Source organism: Monodon monoceros, unplaced genomic scaffold, assembly GCF_005190385.1.
Source record: "Monodon monoceros isolate NGI ecotype Baffin Bay Population unplaced genomic scaffold, NGI_Narwhal_1 Super_Scaffold_21, whole genome shotgun sequence".
Taxonomy (NCBI): Eukaryota; Metazoa; Chordata; class Mammalia; order Artiodactyla; family Monodontidae; genus Monodon; species Monodon monoceros.
In genome coordinates, this window is record NW_021703778.1 from 132,677,620 (window position 1) to 132,699,602 (window position 21,983).

Here is a 21,983-nt window from a genome sequence, read left to right on the forward strand (position 1 = left end):
AATAGAAGTATAATTGAAACAGAGCCAAATAAAAGGAAAAAATAATAGAACTGCCCAGCGTCTCATCTAAGCAACCCTGTGGCCATCTGAAGAACTTCCAACATAATGGCTTTAGTGAACCAGAAATTCTCCAATAATTGCCTCTTGCAACATGCAGAATTTGTAACAACAAAACGTTTTTTAAAAGTTTGTCATGTTATCCCTATAGCTGGTACCTGCAGCCTTGGGAATATTCTTCCTCTATATGTTCATTAAGGTTGTGTCTAGCATTACAATTGAAGTTTTTAGATTTGTTGGCTGACGTACAACAACTTTGAAATGGGTCGTTTTGGTGGGGCGTGGGATTCAAGCATGAAGAAAGCAAGCTGTAATTTTAAATATAAGAATCAGTATAATGATTAACGAGTTATTCAGGTATATACTTAGAGTTTTGATGTAGTTTTATTGAGAAGTCTTGCAAAATTTCTAGTTTCAGTAGAAAACTTGCATCTGCATCATGCACTTACGAGAGTTCATCATCTACGTGAAACTATTCCAATAGGCTCCCCCAAACTTGGGACACACATGGAAGTAATAGCCACCATTTATTGAGAATCTTCCATGTGCCAAGCATTTGGCTAAATACTTTAGCGACTTTACAGTTAATACTTCCAATTCTGGAAGCATTTCTATGCATTCACACATATAGGGGTGTAAATGTGTGTGCGTGTGTGTGTACTTGTGTATAGCTACAAATATGGTTTTGTTTGAGTTTTAACATAAATGGTGATAGATATGTATTATGCAACTTGATTTCTTTTTTTCTTTTCTTTTTCCACTCTGAATGTGTTATATCTTTCCCTGTCAGTATCCATGGACCTAGCACATTCTTTGAAAGCAGGCATAGGATTCTATAGCACTAGTTCTCAAACTTGCCTGCACATTGGAATCACCTGTGGAATTTGGAAAATTACCCAAGCCTGGGCCCTCAGTACTAGAGAGTCTTATATGATTGGTGTGATGTAAAGCCTGGTTATCAGAGTATGAGAACCAGTGTTTTACACTGTGGGTGCCCCAACAGTTTTTAAAAGATTCCCGTTTTGAAGAACACTTAGATATTCTCTATTACAAATAATAAATCCTGTTTTCTTTCTATTACAATGTTGTAGTGCACATTCTTGTTAATATATCTCTGTGCTCATGAGTAAGTATGTTGGTAGGTTAATTCCTAGATATGGAGTCTAGGAATTCTTAGATGTGGGTCAATGGGCCAGCGCATTATAAGCAACAATAGATACTGCCAGGTTGCGATACAATTGATTCCCATCCATTGGTTATTAGATGGCCCATTGTGGGGCAGAGGGTTTTTTGCTGCCTTTTTTTTTTTTTTTAAACTGGTCTCCTGCCTCGCCTGCCTTGTTCCCACCCCGGTTATAAAAAACTTTGTTCAGATTTTGGAGGGTTGTACATCTGAGTGCTTATGGAGGTTTCCAGCATGAAGGGAGATTGGGGAAGTCTCACGTCAAAGCTTTATTTCTCTAGGTGTTTTTAGTACTGTGTCTTTGGAAATTAGTTTCATAGGCTGACAGGACAGTCCTGGCTTCACTTCTAATCATTAGAGGAATGTGCATCTCTTGCAGGGCTGGGTGGTTCTGATTTAAAAGCAGCAGCTCCCAGAGCCACATGAGACCTGAACAGGTGGAGGCCAGAGTGCCTCTTTACTGCCTTCTTTCTACAGCTGAACTTGCCTTCAACGGAAGCTTTTACTATCATCTTTCCATAAGCCTCTCTTGAAAAATTATTATGTAAAATTTATAGGTAGAATTTTTATGAAGGGTAGGGTGCCTCTTCCGAAGGGAGTTTCAGCTTTCATAATGTGACTCCATCGTCTGGTCCTAGTTGTTTCTGGGTGGCTGCTCTCTCCGCCTCTTGAGCAGGACTCATTAGGAACAGCCTGAGCATAGGTGTGGTGCTGGCCTTGCCCCAGATGAGCCCCTCAGAGCAGCAGGGGTGTAGAGAGACTCGGCATCTATCTAGCAAACAGCTCACCACTCTGTAATTTGGAACCCAGGATCGCCATGTACTTAGCTTTCCATAAACATTTTTCACATCTCCAATGGCAAACCATGGCTGTGTTCACACTTGTTCAGACTGCTCTTTCTGAGGCAAAACTGGGAAAGCCAGTTGATAAAACCTTGCAGTAGGTTTTCTACCTTAGTGACCAATTCACAATTACTTTCCTGGGCAGACAAGATGCCTTCAGATGTCGAAAGGAGAATAATAAATAGATGAGATCACTGAGGAAAATGTGAAGGGGAATCAGGTCAGTGTTGCAAATGTCAGTGTCGTTGCAGTGGGTGTGCTCTGTGGTAGTTTTCGTGTAAGTGGTTGGATCGAAATATTAAACCTGTTGAATGCTTCAAAATATACAGGAAGGCTAAGTTTCTTTTTTAATGCCTTTTCCACACTGCCCCAAAACCCTCAGAGAATTTCCCACAATTTGCAGATAAGCTGACTAACCTGCAGAGCCCTTGATTTAGTGGTGACAACTGCCCTATGGAGATTAAACCAGCCTCATTCCAGGAATTTGTTCTGCTGATACACACAGGAATGTCAGGGAAAGGAATCTGGTTAACATATTTCCACCAAACAGTAGCTAACAAATATAAATCCCCCTTCCAACTTTTTTATGTAGTTCTCACTTCCCTTTGTAACGTCCACTTAAAATCTATCAAACACTTATAGAGGACTTCGGGATGCTGAAGTCTTTTTTAAAGTCACTCACCAAAAAAAGTGTTTGAGCTGGTATTTGAACCCAGGTCACGACTCCACGGCTGCCTGTCATATTATATCTGCTCATCCGTTTTTCCCTAACTGAAAAGCTACATTTGCCATGAAAAAGATGGGAGTTTCTTAACAGTTATCAGAGAGTGAGGCTGATTTTAACCAAGAACTTTTGTTCTATGTGGTATTTTATTTTATTTTCTCCTGTTGCAATTGTAATAAAGTAATCTTGGCATAAAAGTAGTTAGAAGAACATGAAAAGACGAAGGTAATCAGTGAGTTTTAAAATTTGCATTCAGTAAACATGAAAACATATAAACCCTCTAAGCAAGTTTTTATTTCTTTATTTTCAGTCCAGAGACCTGTAGTTTCCCTACGATACCAGGAGACGGAGACGTTATTTTCCATGGAGGCTTGTGTAGAAATAGAAATTATACCTACTTGGCCTTGATAAAATGTAATTATACTATTTGAGAAGGAGTAAGATTGAACAGCGTCTGGTTTGGGGCTGTGAGGGTCAGCAGCAGTACTCACGTTTCCAGGGGACCACGTCTTATGGCCTCACTGGGGAGATAAGAAAAGAGTACTTGTACATTTTAGGACATCAGCCATCACCTGTAGTCTATATGCTCTGGTCCTCTGCTGATAATATTACTGGGAGGATGCGTCGTGAGTCCTCGGCCTAGAGTGCCCCCCAGTTTATCTTTTCTAAATCACACTAAATTTTGCTTGAAGATTTGGAAAACATAGTTGTTCAAACCAAGTACAGTTGACCCTCGAACAACACGGGTTTGAACTGTGAAGGTCCACTTGTACCTGGAGTTTCCTCAACAGTAAATACTATAGCGCCACATGATCCGCACTTGGTCGACTCCCCGTTTGCAGAACCGTGGATACGGGAGGAACCGAGTATGCAGTGGGCCAATTGTAAATTACGCTCAGATTTTCTACTGTGTGGAGGATCAGAGCCCTTAACCCCCTTGTTGTTCCAGGGTCAACTGTATTTATCTGCTCACCCTCTTTTCTCTCAGAATTTGCCAGAATCATTTCAGTTAGGAGGTTCCAAAAAATGCCTAATACTATGTTTCTTTTTAGACAATGTCTTTTTAATGTCATTTGCATATTCTTTGTGGATGGCACCAGAGGGTTGGCCGCTTGTTTGGGAAGGTCTGAAACCTTAAGTGCCTCAAGTGTGGTCATTTCGGTGGGGAGACCTTTTAAGACGCAGCACGTTGACCTGAAGTGGTGGAGACTCTGACCTTTAGGGCTTGTTTCAGTCGGATCACCAGAGGACCAGAGCATATAGACTACAGGTGATTGTAGCTTGTAGATTGGTGGCAGTGTACCCTTTCTGAAAAGGGCTATTAGGTGATTCAGGAAAGTTGCATTCTTTTACATATTCGTTGAAGAACAAAACTTGGCCTCTTGGAAGAGTGAGAGCTTCCAGTGTGACAAAGCTGGCCATTTGAGTGGTAGCTTCTTATGTTTGTATAACCCCCAGTTATAGGGGGTTTGTCTCAATTTGTTTTTAAAGACTCTTAGTGGGTCCCTTAGAGTCAGGGAGGTAGAAAACTCAAAGGGGGAAAATGATTTGCATTTCTTTCAGCGTGGGCTTAAATTCGTTCATTGACTTCCCTCACAGACTAGTAACAGGCCCTCTGGCGAGGTTGCGCTTTGTTTGGTGGGGAGCTCCAGTGACACTTGGTTTGGCTCTTCTCCCAGATGATCTAGACTAGATGTCCTGGCTTCCAGACTGGTTTCTGTCACGTGAACAGCACAAACTTCCTAACTCGAGATCTGTGTTATATTGGCTTTAGGGATTTATGCCCTAAACCCACGGTTAAAGTATTGGGTCATGACAGAATAGTCGTTGCCAGCTTTTCAGGGTAGAGACCTGGACGTCCCCTCCTTTGCTCTTTATGTGAGGAGGGGCTATTCTCTGGCAGGAGTCCATGGCTTGGGCCTGGAACAAGACTGTTGATTATGTGCTGGTTGAGGCTTGGTCTGGCTTGAGGGTGTGCATGCACTTCATTTGGGTTCCTTCCTCCCTTATCTCGGGAGGAAGTAGGGAAGGAAGGGGACTGGTTCTGGCTTCCACTTTGCATGCCCCCCCCTCCCCCACAGTGATGCAGGCAGACCCAGAGGAGGGAGTGTGCTTTGCTTTTGCTGTGCTGCTTACACAGTGGAGCAGGAAGTGTTTTCAGGGTGGCAGAGGCTTATTTGAATGTTTGGATTTTGGTTTCCCCGTCCATGGTGGGATGCCCTCATTGTTTTCCTCTTGTCTCAGAAAAGTCACTGGGTTGAGAGGATTGACTGCTGGGTGAATTTCCAGGAGCCACTCCAAGAAGTGCCCTATTAGAACATCCTTTTGGGACCAAGCGTGTGGGAAGGGCTGTCCCTCCACTGGACTCACTGAGAAACGCCCTTTCCGTTTCCTGATGGAGAGGATGTTGAAACTTACGGGGAAAACACATTCCGTTTCAGACGTTTCTCCTACAGCCTTTAGACTGCAACCCATCATTTTTTAAAGCTCCAAATAGTATTTGGCATCTGGTGTTCTTGAAATGAAACCAGACATGAGGAATGTGAGATGGGAGAGAGATGGCCAAGGAAAGAAGCAAAGCAATTTTTTCCTTTCACATTCTTCTTGATAAGAGAATTTGGGTTAACATTAACATGTTGAAACCCAAGTCGTATGTCAGAGCCCTCTGCAAAATGTGAGGTAAACTGCAGCTCTGAAAACAATAGGTTCGCTAATTAAAACTGAGGGTTCTCTTAACCTTTCTCTTTAAAATTGCACTTGTGACATAATTTTTTTTTCTTGCCCTTCTTTTTATGTCTGTGACATTGTTTCAGAAATTCCAGAGACCATTTATAATAAACAATGACAATATTTTAGTGGTAAAACGATAACTGGAGAATTAAATGCAAAATACTATCTTGATTAAAATAATAGACGTGGAGCTCGACATACATAGTGCCCACTGCGTTTCGTGTGTCCATGCAGAAATTCTCAACTGTTTAACCAAGTTGGTAGCAGGAAGGGACCACTGTCTCCTTCTTTCCCGTCCTTCATCATGTAAGCTTTTGTTTTCCCTGTAACCACTTTGGTTAGAGGAAGACCTTGGTAACTTAGCCAGTGAGTGTATCCCTCAGCCATCTTATAAATGTGTGCCATAAGTCCCTGATGAGCCAGCGAGACTGATGTACGTATCAGTGCAAATCTGTTTTGTCAACACGACCTTCCATTTTCCCCTATATGTTAGGTACTGCTCATGTGTAGCTTTGTGGAAAGCAAACTTTCCATATTACGTATGTGTTGTGACTTGGCATTATCAAAGGAAAAGTATTAAAGGGGGTTTTCTTGTGGACTGTTTCTGTTCTCTAGTTTTGTTTTGTTTTTTTTTTACTCATCATAATCGTAAACAACATTCCCGCAAATTTGGTCCTCATTTTTTGACTGTTATCACATTGACACTCTTGTTTGTTTTGGTAAAGAGCAATACAAATGACTCTGACTTCAAGCTAGGCCACAGATGGATTACATTTCTGATTCTTTGCTAAGCAAAATGCACCTGCTCCAGAATCTTAAGCGGCTTTTTAATTGCTTCCTTGTGCATGGCATGGCAATAGTCATCTGTAATGCTATAGGTGGATTGCAGTTTGGGTGTCCCAGAAGCACCTTCCTTCTCCCCTCTGCAGCAGGGCCAGAAGCTGAGATGAGAAGATGTGTTCTGGTTGAGGGCCCAGCTGTCCTGGTGGAATTAGTCCTTTCCCTCAGGCCGATCTGATTGAAAGGGGGGCCAAGATGTGGAAACATCGGCTGCTGGTTTCAGTAACTACACATTTCCTCTTCAGTGGCCAAAAGGACCAGCTTCACTGCTCCCTAAATGTCCCCACTAGGTGTGGCTCCCTAATCTGTGAGTTTTCTTCACCTATTTCTCTAGCACCTAGCACTGAGTCTGGCCTATGGAGGCTCAGGTATGATAGCTGAGCAAGTGAATACATCTTGGGCGAAGTGTTCACTGAATGTAAGGAGGGGGGAAAATGTCTAAAAGATTCTATCAGCGGATTTGTTTCCAAAGGAGTTTACTTGAGGATGGGTGGAAAAACCAAGTACCAGCCAGTTCGGCCAGAGAGAAATTTCTCACTGTAAGGAAGCTGCAGATACCCCCAGGATGAAGTCTGTTTGTGAGGCTACTGTCAGCATCAGAAATCTTGACAAGTGGCTAAAGAGCACTTGGCAATCTGATTGCCTTCAAATGTTTTGGCAGTTGTGAAAAACAGATCTACAGGCAACTGTGGGAAGAACACCAAGTCGCACCACCCTGAAGTTCAGAGATGAGACCATCTGTTCACTTAGGCATTTGTGCTTTTGCATTCAACAGACATTTATTGCAAATATACTGTGTGCCAGGCACTGAATGAAACTTGGTCCCTGCCTTTAGGATCTCATAGTTTAGTGGGGGAAACAGACATGAATTTAAAAAAAACCCCAAACCAAAAAAAGACTCAACTATGTATATGGTGCTGGGGGTGTGAAAAGAAATGTGTGACCATCTCTGGGACATTGAAGGGTCATAAAAGTAGCAGTATTGGAGTGTGGTCTTGACTGGTAAGTGGAAGATAGTCAGGTAAAGATGGAAAGGAGCACCTAGGCTGAGGGGACTGCAGAGGGATGGGCTCAGAGGTGCAACTACTGCTGCGGGCATGTGTGTATGGGGCGGGCACAGGGGTGCACAGCAGTTAAGGTGTGGGAGAAGAGGGTAGACAATAAAGGAGGGTCTTTATTTGGTCCAGGCTGGGAAGTTGGACCATATCCAGGAGACACTGCAGAGCCCAGTGACACAGTCGGATTTATGACGTGCTGAGAATAAATCCCAGGTTCCTCACTCCGGTGTACAAGGCCCTGGGGTCTGGGCCCCTGCCCCCTGCAACCTCATCTCTCTTAACAACACTCCCATTACTCGCTATGCTCCAGCCCCGCTAGTCTTTCTCCCTGACTTAAATGTGCCGAGGTCCCCACCTGCCCTGGGCTGGCACACACTCCTGCTGCCTGGAGTCCTCTTCCCTGACACTCTGCAGAGCTTGTCCCATTTATGCATCAGCCTTCACTTTAAACGCCCCCCCTCAGATCACACTATCTAAAGTAGCTGTCCCCTCCCACCAGCACCATCTCCAGCATTTTCTTTCATCTTCTTCTTGCATCCCCTGTAACACTAACTAAAATCAGTAATTATGTTATAGTTTACTTGATTCTTTTACCTGCTTTCTTCAAATCAAATAAGCTCCCTAAAGACATATTCTCTTATTTTCAGCCTTTTTTCTTTAGTACCTAGCACAGTGTTTGGCACCTGATTGATACTTGATAAACATTGGACGCAATGAATTAAATGGATAAATGTGATGGACTAGGGCAGCTGTTGGCAGCCTTCAGCCCACTGGCCCACGTGGGCACACCACCTATTCTTGTATGTTCCATGAGCTAAGAATGATTTCCACATTTTTAAATGGTTTAAAATAAATATTTGTGACATGAGAAAGTTATATAAAATTCAATTTTAGTGTCCACAAATAAAGTTTTATTGGCACACAGGCACACACCCTTGTTCACAGATGTCTGTGGCTGCTTTCATGTTGTGGCAGGCTTGAGCAGTTGTGATAGAGGCTTAATGGCCTACAAAGCCTGAGATATTCACTATCTGGCCCTTTTCAGAAAAGCTTTGTCAACCCCTAGACTGGGGTCAGGAAGAGGAGTTAAGAAGCTGTTGTAGTCATTCACATGAGAGATGAGAGGAGGCTGCACTAAGCAAGCAGGTTCTCTGACCTCTGCAAACCCCACTCCCAACAATTAGGCTGTTCAGAATAAACATCTCTTTGCCTTCACCAGCAAATCAAGTCTCTCGCAAATTACTCTTCCTAATTGCCCCACTCCCTGCCAAGTCTCCTCTTAAATCTCATGTGTCAAATGGGGATGATGGAAAGAAGTGATGGGGGTGAATGTGCTTCTAGAATCTTGTACACAGGCAGTTGTTGGGATCACTCGTTAGTGAAGTGCTAGAGCAGTTAAGAGAGCCGGCCAGAAGTGCCTACTGCCACTAAGGGGTCAAGTGAGATGATTACTTTTGCTTCCTGTTTTGGTCTATATCCAGGAAACTAGGCTCTGAACAGTGGAGCTCCACGTAAGTGCATTAAAAACGGTTGCTTGTTGGAAATCTCAAAGTTTTGCCGTCATCTACAGTTTAAGGATGGGCTTAGTGGAGGACCTTGTATTTGGGGTTCCACAGAGGAACCAGAATAAAAACTTGGTCTTTGGGATTTACTGAGGCTTTTAAACACAAATCACCTATCAAAGGCAATATTTGTCCTTATTAAAATGATGTCAATTAGGTCCTTAAATGTAATAGGCCCTATATCTCATTACCCATCTTAGAAATTAGCCAAGACCCCTTAGTATTCTTCTGTTTATAGAACTGTTGGCATATTTTTAAGACTTGAAAAATGCTTTGGACTGATTTTTCTTAGATCTTAACGTCTCCTCTGCTCCCCTCTTCTATACCGCCAGAACGTAGTATAACTTGTGTTTAAGCAAAACAACTTGTAATATGCAAAAGTAAAGTAATTACTCTCTTTATTAGTTTCTCAAATACATTGATTACCCCCCTATATGTGTGAGGCACTGTGCAACACATGCCGTGCGCACTTTTCCCTATGGAGTTGACTCTTCAATGGGGGAAGAAAGACCCAGACCACAGATTACCGTACCTGTTGGCTGTGCATTGTAGAGGGTCTCAAAACGCTAACAGGCCCAGATCATGTTCAGATGGGTGGGTAGGTTAGCAAGACTGTCTGCCAATGAACTTGAAGGCTGAGCATGGACCCTCCATGAGCTGGCCTTCTTCGCCTGCTTTGTTTCCTCGACCTCATCTCCGAGCAGCCTGAACACTGCCTCCCCTGCCCCCTTCCACACACATGCGCGTGCAGTCGGACCTTGACAGTAGCCTCTGAACAGTCTCTCTTCAGTTGACGGACCAGCAGTGGTAGGGTATGTGGGACACTTGAGTGGGAGGTGGTTCCTGCCCTGAGGACACACACCGGAGACAAACATGAACAGTTATAGTTTAATGAGATAAGTCTTATCTCCCATCTCCTGTTGTACATCAGTGCCATTGCTGCCTACCTGCTGGTTAACAAAGTGCAAGAATTGTACACTTAGAGAAAGCCTTATAGCAATTTGACATTACTGAGATATTTGTACTGTATTTTACAAAAATATGTTTGTAACAGATTGGTGGGAAAACCGTCCTTCACCACAGTTTGAGAAGCTGGTGTGTAGATCACCATAACTTAGAAGTTTTTGATAGGAACAGTTCTGCGTACACATTTCCCCCTCCTCTGTCACAGAAACAAATAATCATATAAAGTGTTTTTTAAAAATCTTATCTCGTTTTATTAATTGTGAAAGTAGTATTGTGAGAACAACTTGGAAAGTACAAGAGTTCTGGGGTTTTTTAAAAGTAATCCGTACAGCTGACATGAGCTAAATGCTGCTTATATTTTAGTGTATTTCTCTTGTCCTTCTTTTCTGCCCATGTATCAATATATACATTTTTTTCATACATAAATGGGACATTGTACACCTATTTTTTATTTCATATATCATAAGTATTTGCATGTCATTAAATATTCTTTTTAATTTTTTTATTAAGTTATAGTTGATTTACCATATTATATTAGTTTCAGGTGTATAACATAGTGATTCAAAATTTTTGCAGATTATGTTCCATTTATAGTTTTTATAAAATACTGGCTATATTCCCTGTGCTGTACGATATATCCTTGTATTAAATATTCTTTTTCAAAGGATTGCATGGTGGTCTATCATCTAGTTGTACCATAATTCATTTACCTTTTTCATATAGTTCTCTATTACTAACACCTATTTTATGCCCTTGTTTATTTGCTCTTACAGCTTTGTTCTTGAATCCCCTTGTTTCAAAGATCTTATAGCTTTGAAAAATTTTATAAAAACACCTTTGATAGTGTCTCTGAATATATCCATGGAATATATTTCCAGAAGTTGAAATTTTAGGTCAAAATTGTGACTATTTTAAGGCCTTAGTAAATTGCCCTTCAGGAATATTGAACCAAACTTCATCTACCACCAGCAGATGAGGCTTACTGCATTGAGTACTCTCAGGACTGGTACTGTCAGGGTGGGGACACTGTTGACAAAGATAAGGGCAGAAGAAATGAGTGGACCACCTGGATGGAAGACGATGGGAGTGCAAGATATTTATGGGACGTGGAAAACGGTCTGTTGGCTGAGTGTAGGATACTTTTAAGGAAATAGAAAAGACAGAAACAGTGGGTTGGAATTGGATTTGATAGCACACTGAAAGCCAATTTAGAATGGTGTTGGGGAACCACTGGTAGGTTTTAAGCAGGGAGATGGGACCCTCCAGGGCTCAGCTACGGGAAGATGTTATACAGCACCACCTGTACCGTACCACCCCTCACTCCCCGTGTACTTGCCCCTTCCCAGCTCATGCCTTTGTTTGCACTGGTCCCTCTGCCTAAGTGCCCTGCTTTCTAACATCTGTCAAAATTCCACACAAGCATCAGGGACCAGATTCTTCCCTACATAGTTCCTGCTTGATTACATAGCACTTAACTGTATAACATGTCATTATTACTTTTGTAATAATCATTTGGTGCACTACTCTCTCCTCCCAGATTATAAGCTCCTAGTGACCCACTCCTTTCTGTATCCTTAGGTATCTACTATCACGCCTGGCATATAGTAGATATTAATACACATTTACCAAAGGAATCCTAGGTACTGCATATGTCTCATATGACCTTGCATAAGTACTCCTTAGGTCAGGAGATGTATGCTTCAACAGAATGGGATATTGGTATCTCGGCTAAGTCTTTATCCCAGAGTCAGCTAGGTCATCACAGAGGGCTCCATGACCGATACCTTGCTCTTAACCTCTTTTCTCCCTTCCCAACTCAGGACTTCCAGTTGCTGGCTTTCGGAGGCCACTATCCCTTAAAGTGAGTGGAGAGCTTGTCTCTAGGAGTGTTTGCAAAACATAGTTGTTTATGAGAATTTTTACCCGAGTTTGCATCATTACACAATCAAGAAACTGGTGACAGATTTTGGAATTGGAAGAGATGCTGAAAGTCCATAAGTTGGATTTTACTTATAAAAAACTTAAGAACAAGAACAAAGTTCAACGAAGACATCCATTTCCTCACTATGCAGAATTAACCATTGTTAAATGCTGACACACTTGCTTCTGGTCTCTCTTCTGTGTGTATACTTTTATTTTTAAATGCATAAATGATGTATGGATACATTGTTCTTTAAAAATTTAAATGGTACAGATAAAGCTTAAAGACCCCTTGACTTTCATCCCCATGCCCCATAGTCTAAAATTTTTTTTGAAGTAAAGTCCTTTGTTTAAATGAGACTTTATGTAAAAGTCTGCTGTTAAATATGTGAGTATCCCATGTACATGTGTCCCATGTACTGTCATGTCCTGGGGGCACAGCAATGAGCAATATATGCAGGGCCCCTGCCCCCATGAAATAATCACAGTGGATAATTTGAAATAGTGGTACTTGCCCTGAAGAACTTCAAACAGGGTAAAGGGATAGAGAGTGACTGAAACATGGAACAGGACTGGGGCAGATACAGTGGTTGGGGATGGCTTTCTGAGAAAGTGAAATTCGTGCTGAGGCCTTAATGATGAAAAGAACCAGCCGTGCATAGATGTGGCCAGAACACGCCAGTCAAGGACATGGCTGATGCAAAGGCCCTGAGGCAGGACCCAGCATGGCCAGTGTAGTTGAAGTGCAGTGACCCATAGGAAGAAAGCTACAGGGTGAGGTGGGGAGGCAGGCAGGAGCCAGATTGTGATGCCCTTGGAGGCTGTTGCCTGGCCTTTGCATGTTCTTATAATTGCAGTGAGTAGCCTCAGGACGTTTTTATAAAATAAGATCGATGCCTAATATATCAATATCCAAAAAAGTATAAACGCAGAGCTGCTGGAATTGAAGCTGGAGTGAGAAGCTCAAGTCAACACTTGCTGAAAATCTCTAATCTCTCTCCCGTCTCCCGTCTAAGAGTTGGGGTACCTTACACACCTTAGGCATTTCTAACAGCTAACTTCAGTCTGAAGACAATGGAGCCAGGGACTCCTCACCTGCATCCTATCCCAATCATAGACATTAGAAAATTCTTCCTTATGTTTCCTTACAGCTTTACCCATTGTTTTGTTTTTTAATAAATTTATTTATTTAATTTATGGCTGCATTGGGTCTTCGTTGCTGCGTGCAGGCTTTCTCTAGTTGCAGAGAGTGGAGGCTACTCTTCGTTGCGGTGCGCGGGCTTCTCATTGCAGTGGCTTCTCTTGTTGCGGAGCACAGGCTCTAGGCGCGCGGGCTTCAGTAGTTGTGGCACGTGGGCTCAGGAGCTGTGGCACGTGGGCTCTAGAGTGCAGGCTCAGTAGTCGTGGCACACGGGCTTAGTTGCTCCGCACATGTGGGATCTTCCCGGACCAGGGCTCGAACCCCTGTCCCCTGCATTGGCAGGCGGATTCTTAACCACTGCACTACCAGGGAAGCCCTACCCATTGGTTTTAAATTCATCCTGGGGGGTGACACAGCTCTGACCCTGTTTCTATGGATTCGCCCATAGAAATCAGTTCGAGGATACTTGCGGGCCTCTGCCTCCCCCTCAGGTCTTCTCTTCTGTCTCAGGAAGTGCCTGCTGTAGTGTTAGCCCTGTGTCTCAGCACGTGCTGTGTTTGTCAGGACGGGGACATTAATATATTGTCTGATCATCTGTTGTGCACTCTCTGTGGTGCTCAGCGGTCACTGTAGCTTCTCCATCAAAGTCATGTGCCCACAGCTCTAAAGAATGAGTAGTCAAGACCCAACCACATCTGCTTTCTCTAATTTTTTTTTTTTTTAAAGAGAGAAGTGTAGGGGAGGCTTTTAAGTGTGACTGCCAGTTTCTGTGGGATAAATCCAGACTCCTCAGCCTGGGTTGCAGCTTCTCAACACCAGCCCTCCTCTCTACGCTGACTCCCCCTGGCTCCTCCCTGGAATTCACGCCCTTGTTCCTACCATCTTCCTGGCACAGATGTGGCTCTCCTCCTCTGCCCTTCCAGCTCACCAAGGGCCAATTCATAATCCACCTTTCTTTTTCCTTTCAATCTCATCTCTTTTTAAAAATTGACAATCTAGAGAAGTTATACAGGAATATGCTCTCATCATAAAATAAATAAATAAATAAATAAATATATATATATAATAAAAAATGTGTTTCCTTTCTTGCCTTTTCCCCAACCCCTTCCTCTCTCAGAGTTAGGAAATTGCTGTGTATCTTTCTAGGCCTTTTGCTATGCAGTCCCGTGGAAATTACTTAGGTTTTTGTATAAGATTGTTTTTAAAAGACATTATGGCACATGTTATACACATTATTCTTTGAGTTGCTTTTTTCACTTGACAGTATAACTTAGAAATTTTTCTAAGACAATACATGCAGTTGTAACTTAAAAAAAAACTATGCAGTCATTAAAAATGTATTTTTATGGTAAAAATTCAAATTCAACAGGGTATAAAGTGAAAAGGAGTAGTTCTCCCATCCCCTCTTTTTGGAGGTTACTGCTGCTAACACTTCCTGACGTATATTCATAAATGCTTTAAAACATGTAATCCTGTAGTATATAGTATACATATCACATAGTATCTTGAACATTTTTCCATATCTACATGCACAGATGCCTCGTTCTTTTTAGTGAGTGTGTAATGTTCCATTATGTGAATATACTATCATTTATTTAAACATCTCTCTATCAGTGAATTCATTTGATCTTTTCTGTTTGAAAATCTCGGACCCTTCTAGCTTGTGTTAAGTCACTCCTCCTTTGTTATGAATTTATTCAACACTATTAACATTAACTGAGTGTCTTCTGACTTCCTGGTGCTGTGTGGGGCACTAGGGCCACCAAGTTGCTTGATACACAGCCCCTTCCCCCTGCTTTGAGTTCTGCCAGTCTAATAGGAAGACACATTCCTAAGGAACTTCGACTGTGACATGAGCTGGAATGGATAGATATGTCTTAGCATATATATTATTAATTCTGCTTGGGGAAAGTAAAGGAGAAATTGCAATCGAACCCTAGAGGATAAGTAAGAGATCCTCTAGGTGGCAAGAAAGAGAAGGTCATTCTTGCAGGGGAGTAACAAGAACAATATGGGTTGGCAAGAAAGAGCACACGATGTGCAGAGAACGGCCCGGAGCCCAATGGGATTGGAGCATATGCCATGGCGTGAGGTGGCTGGAGTGTTACTGCTTGCTCAGCAGTGGGTCATAGGAAACACTGAACAAGTGCCTAGACGGGCATGTGCTCTCTGCCCACGTTGTCCCCTATGCCCTGCAGACGTTGCCTCCAGATGTTGGCTCCACTGACATTGCCTCTGGCTCACCGGGATCTTTCTTGAATTGGTCTGACTTGAAAACTATATAAATCTTATCCATTTTTGTATTCTTAACATGTCATGTCCTCTTTTCGCAGAGTTTAATCGGTCAAGAAATAGAACAGAATTCAGCTATGGCCCCGAGGAAGAGAGGTGGACGGGGGATTTCATTCATCTTCTGCTGTTTCCGAAATAATGATCACCCAGAAATCACGTATCGGCTGCGAAATGATAGCAACTTTGCGCTTCAGACCATGGAGCCAGCATTACCCATGCCCCCTGTGGAGGAGCTGGACGTCATGTTCAGTGAACTTGTGGTGAGTCTCAGACTTCCATCCCAGGGGTAGTCGGGGCTATCCAGGAGGGAGGGGAGAGGATGTGGACAGTTTGGTTAGACACAGGCTTGCCTTTCTTCAGTGAAATGGCCCCCATCCATCCCTTTGATCTGCACCCCCAACTGTCAGCACTGAGCCTGTGGAGAAGGAGAAAGAAAAGGTAGCATCACTACATCAGAGGGCTTTGCTGGTGCTTTAAGTGGAGGGATTTAGACCTTTAGGTCTTCAGATATGTGGCACGACTGCTTCCTAAATTGCCCTTTCTAATTCCTCCCCATCCCAACCTGAGATGCTTGTGTGCACAAATATTTCCTTCATCTGCTTCACACCTGCTGGGATTACCCCATGCTTCCCGCCACTCCCAGTGTGTAGTAATAGTGTTTTTTAAAAAATTAGTCATACTATCCCTCCCGTCCTTGATCCTTGGATGAAAGACATTATTACTTAAGTAGAGTATAATTATTTAGCCTAATGATAGGACTGCAATAATAACTGTTGTGGGAAGCTTTTTATAGATACTATCATATTTTAGAATCCACTATACCGAAGTGAGGGATGTATCTAGTGTAGGACCCATTCATCAAGAGATGTAGGTGCTCTCTTCAAGTTTCTGCAGCACCTGTGAAGTAGTGTTTCTTCCCATTCTGTGTTCCGGAGGATATTATGGTACTGTTAAGGGCACTGGCACGGGCATTAGGAAGACCTTGGTTCAAATTACTGCTCTGACTTTATTATCTGTATCAGTATGGAAAAAGCATATGACTTTTCCGAGCCTACATTCCGGAAAGCAGAAGAAAAAAAAAAAAAACCCACCTTCTCCTAGGTTTGATGTAATGTTTAAATGAGAATAATGCAGAGTGGGAATGGCCCAAAGCCTGCCCCTTCTTAGGGGTTCAATAGACGTTACATGAGGACTCTATCCTCCCTTGATCACCACTGGCATTTTGTAACGGAGTTAGTTCTAATCAGACCATTTATATTGTTCAACAGATACTAGAGACTGCTATCATTTTACATGAATCTTAGGTCAAAAAAGTAGCGTAGGCTGTGTCGCTGCCCTCAAGGGCTAATAACTGAACTGATTGTCACTCCAGCTTTGATGGACCAGGATTCACCTATAAGCTTCTCTTACGAGATAAGCCAAGAAGAGAGAGTACTATGAAGCTGATGTTGGAGTTCTGGCCTCCTCAGTGGATTAATGGGCTTATTACCAACCAACATCGGTGGGGAAAAGAGATGACTCCTGGCAGCATGTTTACACTTGATGGCGTTGAATATTTTCAGTGTTTCAGGCATCTCTCTCTACCCTCTCCCATTCCCACTGCATGCAGAACTCTGTTCTAGATGCTAGCAAGGAGATTCAAAACGGAAAACTAGAACCTGCTCCCAAAGAGCTGACAGTTTCAGTAGTATAACAAGAGGTATAATGCCACCAAAGGAAGAAGCACACACACCTCTGTGTAAATGTGTTTTGGGGTGTAGGACACAATGATGAGGAGGGTGGTCAGGGAAGGCTTTCTGGAGGAGGTGAGTTGTGAGGAGGGATAGAAAGTGAGAAGAGAAGTGGAGGGGATCAGTGTTCATGGCCGTCTCGGTCATCTGCAGCTAGTTTATCCTGTGACAGCAAAATCTTAGTGGTTACAACAGCAGAGGCTTATCTCTTGCTGATGCTGCATGTCCAGTGTGAGTCAGCTGTGCTTCTGCTCTGTGCCATATTCTGCTCAAGACCAAGACCCAGGTCTGATGGAATAGGAAAGAGAGACATGGTGAACTGCTAGCAGGCTCTAAGCTTATGCTTGGAAACGACACGTGTCACTTTAGCCCACATTTCTTTGGCCAATGCAAATCACACAGGGTAAGGACATATCACCCTTCTGTAGAGACTGGCACCACAAGTCACATGGCCAAGCCTGAGGTTATTGGGATGGGTGGAGGACACAGTCCTTTCCCAGGGATGGGCAGTGAATCATGTATCAGGATGGCTATCAAGAAAGGCAGTAATGATGCACTGATGTGCTTGGCGTTATTGCCCAGTTAAAGTATTTTAAAGCCAAAAGTCAACCTAAGGAGACAGATATTGCTGAGAGATGAAGGCCTCCTCAGTGGTGGAGCTGGTGGGCAGAGCGAGTTCCACTCAAAGCATCCACCTCCATTGTCCTTTCAGTTGTATTCTGTCAGCCTCCCAAAATGAGACCCAAGCCAGAGCCTTTGTGGTGGCAGCTCCATGTACATCTTGAAGACAGCTCGTTGTTCTGTATTCATAAAGGAGAAAATTCCACTCTCTGCCTTATTGATGTCTTTATTCTGTGTGAAAATTGCCTACAGCTGTTAGTTGCTAAAAAGCCAATGCCAAACCAGAACTTTAAGCCAAAACCATTGGAAAACAAATTATCTTGAGGTTTGTATCTGTCCTGGTGAGTGATGGATAGATTTTTGTCTACTCTTGACTTCAGGGACTTAGACCACGGATCCATCCAACTGCCAAGGGTGTCCTGGGACAAAGGAGGTGGGCTCAAAGCCACTGGGAACCTCTGCCCTGGGTTCTCTTGACTAGTCGCGGAGCAGTTCTGCCTGTGCCCATGCATAGGAGAGGGAGGCCACGTGGCCTCTGGAGTCAGAGCACGCTGCAACCTAGGGTAACTTCCTCTGAAATGGTTCTATTGGAATTTGAGTTTATTTCCTCACCTACAAAATGGGGATAATGCCATCTCTCTGCTAGGGTTGGTGTGAAGATTAAAGAAGACAGCTTCTTTTAAAAGGCTGGCACCTAGTCATGGGTGCTTTATACCCCACATCCTAGTACAACGAGAAGGATAGGAGATAGTTCAGGTATTTTCTGGACACAACACCCCGGGCAAATATCTCAGGCTTTTCCTTTTCTTGAAAGCTGATCTGCCTGCTGGGAGCACGCCAGTGTGGGTCCTAACTTGCAGACCATTCTGCCTCTATCTGGTGGAAAGCATCTCATCAGAGCCGGTTGTTATAAACTAGTTTCCTTTGTCTCTTCTGATGAGTCACTCATTTTGATGTATTTTAAAGTGTTACCAAATAGGTTGGTTTCAGAATTACTTACTGCACCCTTATCATAAATCTCATAAATAAAGCAGGCGTGGGTGAGAGGTCAGCCGTGTGAATCTTTAAAGAATGGGGGCCCTGAGCAGTGCCTCATACTCTAACAGTCTCCCTACCACAGGTGGGGCAGTCCGGAGCAGTCCAACCTCAGGATGTAGTGATTTCTGGAGGTCCCAGACCCACACTCTGCCCCATACCACCCCCCACCCCCCGCTTTGTTTTCAGTAACAGCTTTGTAGAGGTACAATTCACATACTCTATAATTCACCTGTGTAAAGGATACAATTCACTGGTTTTTCGTACATTCACAGAGTAGTGCCCCCATCACTACAATTAGAACATTTTCATCACCCCCAAAAGCAACTCCCTTACCCATTAGCCACCACTTGCCACTTCTCCTCAACCCTACCATCCCCAGGCAGCCACTAATCTAGTCTCTGTTTTTGTGAGTTTGCCTATTCTGGTCATTTCATATAAATGGAATCATAATATGTGGTCCTTTGTAACTGCCTCCTTTCAGTTAGTGTAATCTTTTCAAGGTTTTTCCAAGTTGTAGTATGTATCAGTACTTCATTTCTTGTTATTGTTGAATAAATTCCGTTGTATGGACACACCACATTTTGTTTATCCACTCATTGCTGATGGACAGTTGGGTTGTTGCCAGTCTTTAGCTATTATGAGTTTTGCTGCTCTAAATGTTCATATACAAGTTTTGTCATGTGGAAATATAGTTTCAGTTCTCATGGGTATATACCTGAGAGTGGGATTTCTGGGTCATATATAACACTGTATATAACTTTTGAGGAACTTCCAGACTGTTTTCCAAAGTGGCTGCACTGCACCATCTTACATTTCCACCAGCAGTGTATGAGAGTTCCAATTTTTCACATCTTTGCCAACTCTTGTTAGTTTCCACTCCCTACCGGTCGACCAGCTGCTTTTAAAACGGTTCTATACCTCCTGGAGAACTGAGGATGTGTAACTTGGGAATGTGGTGTGTGTGTGTGTGTGTGTATGTGTGTGTGTGAGAGAGAGAGAGAGAGAGAATTGCCAAATAGAAATAAAGTCTTCTTGCCAACAATTTTTAAATGATTTGGAATATTTAAAAATAAAATATTGAGCATTAGTGTGATGTCTGCTTATATTTTATGCCTTTGAGCATCAATCCTTTTTCTGTATTACCTCCTCCTCCTCCCCTCTCCACTTCTGCTTTGTCCTTTGCCTCAGCCACAAATCAAGAACGTAACCAGGGCTTCCCTGGTGGCGCAGTGGTTGAGAGTCCGCCTGCCGATGCAGGGGACACGGGTTCGTGCCCCGGTCCGGGAGGATCCCACATGCTGCGGAGAGGCTGGGCCCGTGAGCCATGGCTGCGGAGCCTGCGCGTCCGGAGCCTGTGCTCCACAGCAGGAGAGGCCACAGCGGTGAGAGGCCCGCGTACCGCAAAAAAAAAGAAAGAATGTAACCAATCTGAGATTCAGCATTTTTCCCGGAAAATAAGATTCAGCTGAAGTCTTGTCTTTTCTACAGGGTTTTTAGGTCTTAGATTATCGCCACCAACATATTTGAAGAGTGCTGGGGATGATAGCTCTGTGCACTGTCCTAGTTCAAGTAACTTCTTCCATCTTAACGTTAGCAGTGGAAGATTTCCTTGGGGAAAAACAGAAGAATGTGTTATTAATTGACAGATCGATTCTTTTGATGTATGTGTGTGTGTTAAGTGCCTGCTCTGTGCCAGGCCCTGAGGCAGCTGGTCCTTAATGACTTTGTGGGGCGGAAGGTCTAGCAGGGGAAACAGGCAACAAAACAGGCACTCTTATCCACTGTGACTGAGGGCTGTGAGAGGGGCCGCTCTAGCAGTACGTTTTCCTGGGGAAGAACCTTTATTCCCCTCTTTTTTTCACAAGGTGAGAGTTGATTCCCAGGTTCTATTTCCATCACTCTTAGCTCTCTTGCTGGGAAGTAATATTCTCAGCTTCTCTTCCAACTCCTCTTTGGAATATGCATAGCTTAGTCTCTCTCCCTTTCCCTAATTCTCTGCAAATCAACCTGCCTTCAGAAAGCATACATTCTGTGACCCTTGGTGCTATAAATTTCATAGGTTTGAACCCCCTTGGGGAGTTTGCAATTGTCCAGCTGTCTCCATGATGGGTGGCTAAGTGTCTAATTCAGCACTGAAATCTCAACAAGCCCACTTGTCTACAGATGAAAGTTGGGTTCTCCAACCCAGCTTTCAGGAGTGAAAAGGAAGGTATTTTGATCTCCATTTGCTTGATTTCTTAACCTAGCTGTCATTTAACTCCATTCTTGTTGGGGAAGGAGGATGCTGCTTACTCACACCTACCCCCAAGCCTCACAGGTACCTAGTGTGGAAGGATCTTGGAAGCCTTCCTGGAGGAAGTGATATTTAATGTAAGACATGAAAAACTAGAAGGAATTATCCAGGGGAAAAGGAGAGAAAAGAGTGTTACAGACAGTGAAAACAGCATGTATGGGATTGGGAGGTGAGAGATAAAATGTGGAAAGCTCAAGGAGCTGAAAGTTCAGTGTGGATAGAGTGTGAAATAGGAGCCTGAGCGGATTGGGGTTCTGAGAGCCAGGAAAAGGGGATGGGGATGGTTGTGTTGATTTAATTATATATCTCAGATTCTTATTTGAACCAAAGGACAGTACCTCTGCTTTCTTACAGGTTTTCTCAATGAACTAAATATACCAAAGTACGTAACAATATTTTGCTGTCTGGTTATATTTACAAAAATAACCCTTGCTCATTGCAGTCGCTTACTGACACCTCTTACTGAGGTATCAGTAAGTTTTAGCAAAAAGTGTCATGTCTCCTTGGGTAGATTCTGAGTATGTTTTCCGTTGAGTCCAGTTGTTGAGGTGAGATGCCTTGTTTCAATGCTTACCTCCTCTGCCTACTTTAATTTTGAAATGGAAAGGAAAGAGAATTTACCAAGAGCTCCCTTCCAATTTTCTATCCAAATACATAGACTCCTGAATATGCCAAGAGTTGATGGGCTAAGGGTATCCTGCAGAATATTTCACAGGAACAGCCATATTGGAACTGGTATCTCCTCACAGGTTCCCTCAGTTCTCTTGCCTTGTGAAACATCAGAATGTACAACTGCTTTTCCTGGGTGAGGTTTTAGGTGCAAAACCAGGTTTATGACAAGTATGATCATTATTTTAGAATGGTACTTGGAATCAGTTTCACAGACTGACCAGAGGAAAACTTTCCTTTCTAATATAGTACATCACTGTGAATTTATAGCTAGTTGGGAATAACAGGCAGTATGGACCCAAGTTTTCCTAAGCCTG

At 43.1% G+C, this 21,983-nt stretch overlaps 1 protein-coding gene across 1 annotated transcript in view; it reads left to right on the top strand.

Annotated features, from left to right (window-relative positions):
- DAAM1 (dishevelled associated activator of morphogenesis 1) overlaps positions 1-21,983 on the top strand; it is a 179,332-nt gene that overhangs the window by 50,336 nt on the left and 107,013 nt on the right. The window contains exon 2 of the mRNA XM_029237931.1: positions 15,357-15,575. Coding sequence (XP_029093764.1) covers positions 15,393-15,575 — 183 coding nt within the window. The 5' untranslated portion in view covers positions 15,357-15,392. The remainder of the gene's footprint in view (positions 1-15,356; positions 15,576-21,983) is intronic.